At 38.3% G+C, this 3,582-nt stretch overlaps 1 gene segment (V, D, J or C); it reads right to left on the bottom strand.

Annotated features, from left to right (window-relative positions):
* Positions 1-562: 562 nt before the first annotated feature.
* LOC119819783 lies at positions 563-1,022 on the bottom strand. The segment is given in 2 exon segments: positions 563-891; positions 977-1,022. Coding segments are annotated over 2 exon segments (375 nt in total).
* Between the last annotated feature and the right edge of the window lie 2,560 nt (positions 1,023-3,582).

The raw sequence follows: 3,582 nt of genomic DNA, 5'->3' as shown, positions 1-3,582 counted from the left end.
TTTGTAAGCAATAATTTTGTCATCCTTGATCATCTTAAAGGAATTATGTTATATGCACTGCATTTTGGCATGTATCTCACATTCTAAGAGACTGGAATTCTGCAGGACCACACAGCCAGAGTTAACTGCAAACCTGAAGTCATGTAACATTTAAAACTATGAAGGACTTTTGTTTTCCCAACAGTTTTTATTTGAACTTTACTGCTCAAATACATATTTCAGTTTATTAAAAACTTCCTCCAAAATGTCACATTCTGTTAGAATCCAGAGATGGATATTTTATCATACTTCATAATCACAGTATTCACATTTTATTATTTTATTAAAGAAAAAAACATTTCTTGAATGTGGTCACTGGTGAAGAGATTGTGAAGGTATGGTGTACACTAGTCATCCTAAATCAGCATCCCTTCATTCACAAATGAAATTTTGAAAAGGTGTTACAAAAAATTGAGTGACAAAACGATTCAGAATGTTTGTTTCTGTAAATGTCTTAAGGCTAATCTTCTCTGTCATCTCAGTCCTAGGGCAGCTTTCTGCTCCTCCAGGGTTTCTGACACACTCAGGATGTGGTTACAGCACTGTGTCTTGCACAGTAATAGATGGCAGAGTCTTCAGATGTCAGGCTGCTGAGCTCCATGTAGGCTGTGCTGGAGGATTTGTCTGCAGTCAGTTTAGCCTTGCCCTGGAACTTCCCATTGTATTCAGTACCACCATTATAAGGATTAATAAGTCCAATCCACTCCAGGCCCTGTCCAGGTCTCTGCTTCACCCAGCTAATAAGGTTGCTAGTGAAAGTGTAGCCTGAAGCCTTGCAGGACAACTTCACTGGGGCCCCTGGTTTCCCAAGTTCAGGACCTGACTGATACAGCTGTACCTGGGAGTGGACACCTGTGAAAAAAAAGAGTAGATTGTCAGAGACATTGTCACCTCAGTCCCCGTGTTCTCCTCAGATTTGGAATTAGAAATTCCTTACCTGTCATTACTGACACAAGGAAGAAAATGATACAGTTCCATCCCATGGTGTGGGCCTTGTGTGCTCAGTGACTATGGAAAACACACGGATCATATGTTGTTGTTGGGTGTGGACGTTCCTGTATTTACCATAATAGACTCAGGTAATTTGCATATTCAAGAACAGGGGATTTCTTAAATAAGCACCTAGTCCAATTTGAGAAAGTGGTGGAGAACACTTGAGTCAAACAACAGAATGGTGAAGTTCAAGTTCTGATCCTGTCTGAAGAAATGTATCTCATACCATTGCCTCAGCTCTGCAGATGTTGTGTGTGTAACAACAGGACCTAAGCTCTCAGTAGATTTCTGGCCTGAGGCAGCTTCTCCACTTTGAGACTAGGTTGTCTGATTGATTTACAGAAGGAGGTTGTAATGACAGCAGTAACTGGAAATTTCAAAACTTGCTGAATTTTGAGAAATTACAGCCTAAGTTCAAATAAATATAGTTAATATTTGCCATACTAGAAGGTTTTATACAAAAACTCACTGAAATGACCTAAAGAAATATACCTCAGAAATATTTGCACATTGATGTTTAATGCAGCATGATCTGCCATATCTTATGAAAATAGACTTTGTGACTTTCAGCAGATGATTGCAGCAATAAGACCTCACTTTATATGTGACACAACAGGACTAGGTCATCTGAAAGAATAAGGAACTTATATCACCTTTAGAAAAATCAATGTAACTGGAGATAACTGTATTAATTAAAATTATCTCTGAAATACAGATACTATATGAAACTCTAAGAAGTTTTTGTATATTGAATATGTACACAGAACTATTTGTGCAAATATCTAAGAACTTAAAATGAAACTGTCTAGCAGAATATAGCAAAAACAGGAATATCTAGAAAATGAAGGGTAGAAGTTACAGGGGAAATGTTCACAGGGTAAAATGTTCAAGTCTGAAAATTCTAAACATATATAAAATTGTTATGTTCATTTTCAAAATAATCATGTTTATTGTATAATAGTTTCCTTCATGTATAAATTATACTGTAATCATGTTAATCCCAAACTATGTTCCTCTGACTTCGTTGGGACCTTCCAAAATGTCTCTGTTTTATTTCATAATAGCAGAGTAAGTCCAAACTGTGCAATCTATATACACATAGGTGTCATTCCATAGTAATGAAGGTGACGAAGGAGCCTCTAGAGACCTTCCAAAAGGTGAATATAATTTTCTCATCAATCATCCAATACCAATAGACACAAAGCTTGGAGTTTGCTGATGAAGAATCCCTGCCCATCATGTTGCAATATTTCTTTACATTTTTAATTGTTTACTCATAATGTACATCCCAATCAAAGTTTCTTCTTACTCTTCTCTTTCACCCATACTTCTACTCTCCCCCAGATACATCCTGTTCTGTCTCAACCCAGAAAATTGGAGACATCCCAGGAACATTTTTAAAATCTGGCATAGTATGTGGCTGACCGTGGAGGAGGGAGGACTGAGAAACCAAGGACAACGGCGATGAGCATGAACTCTACAGCATGGACGGGCTTACTGTGAGCCTTGTCAGTTTGGTTGCTCACCTTCCTGGACATGGGGGAGCTGGGAGGACCTTGAACTTAACATAGTGAAGGGAACCCTGATGGCTCTTTGGCTTGGAGAGGGGTGGAGTGGGGGTATGGGTGGAAAGGAGGGGAGGGAAGGGGGAGGAGGAGGGGAGGAGATGGAAATTTTTAATTAAAAAAAATTAGTACAAAAAAAAGAAGAAAATATCTGGCATAGCAAGCTATAATAAGACCAGGCAAGTACCATATCATCAACCTGGATAAATCAACCCAGTAGAAAGAAAAGTATACAATAAGTAGGGCAAAAAAATCATACAGACCCTTTTTGCAATGTTAGTAATCCAAAAAGCATACCAATCTATTTAGCCATTAAAGGAATACTGAAGACCTAAGGCAGCCCTTTGTTATCCCTGATTTCCATGAACCCCCATGAATCCTCATTATATAGTTAAATATGTGGACTGTGATCTTATGGTGTCTGTGGAGTCTCTGGTTTTTATAATCCTTTCTCCCACTCCTTATTAGGCCCCCATGAATTCCACCTAATATTTGGTTCTGGGACTATGAATCTGCTCCCATCAGTTGCTGGATGCAGTCTCCTTTGTCTCAATGATGAAGATTCTGCTAGATTCCAGTCACAGAACACTTTCCAGGCAGGACAACCTAACTGTAATTTTTGTGGCTGGTTTGGTGTCCTAACACCTCCACTTTAGACCTTGCATGGTTACAGAAGGTATTCTATTCAGGAAAACTGGTACAATGGAAAATCTAGAGAATCTATGAAGCTGTCAAAGATTTCTAGAGGACACAGAGCCTGAACTGGCAAATTTTTTATGTTTTTAAAAATTGTTACATTGTGTTCAATGGTGAAAGCAAGGCACAGATAAACCAAGATATCTATAAGAGCCTTGGAAACCAGCTTATGAAATTCAGTTCTCATCAGATACAAAGCAATTCAAACAATATTGCCAAGCTTACAAGTAGACATCTTTACTCACTCAGTTACTTCACAGACTGTCATGCTATAATGTTGACTAGCTTA

This window comes from Arvicola amphibius, chromosome 7 (genome assembly GCF_903992535.2).
Source record: "Arvicola amphibius chromosome 7, mArvAmp1.2, whole genome shotgun sequence".
NCBI lineage: Eukaryota > Metazoa > Chordata > Mammalia > Rodentia > Cricetidae > Arvicola > Arvicola amphibius.
The sequence above is the reverse complement of the archived record's forward strand: the minus strand, read 5'-3'. Positions and strand labels throughout refer to the sequence as shown.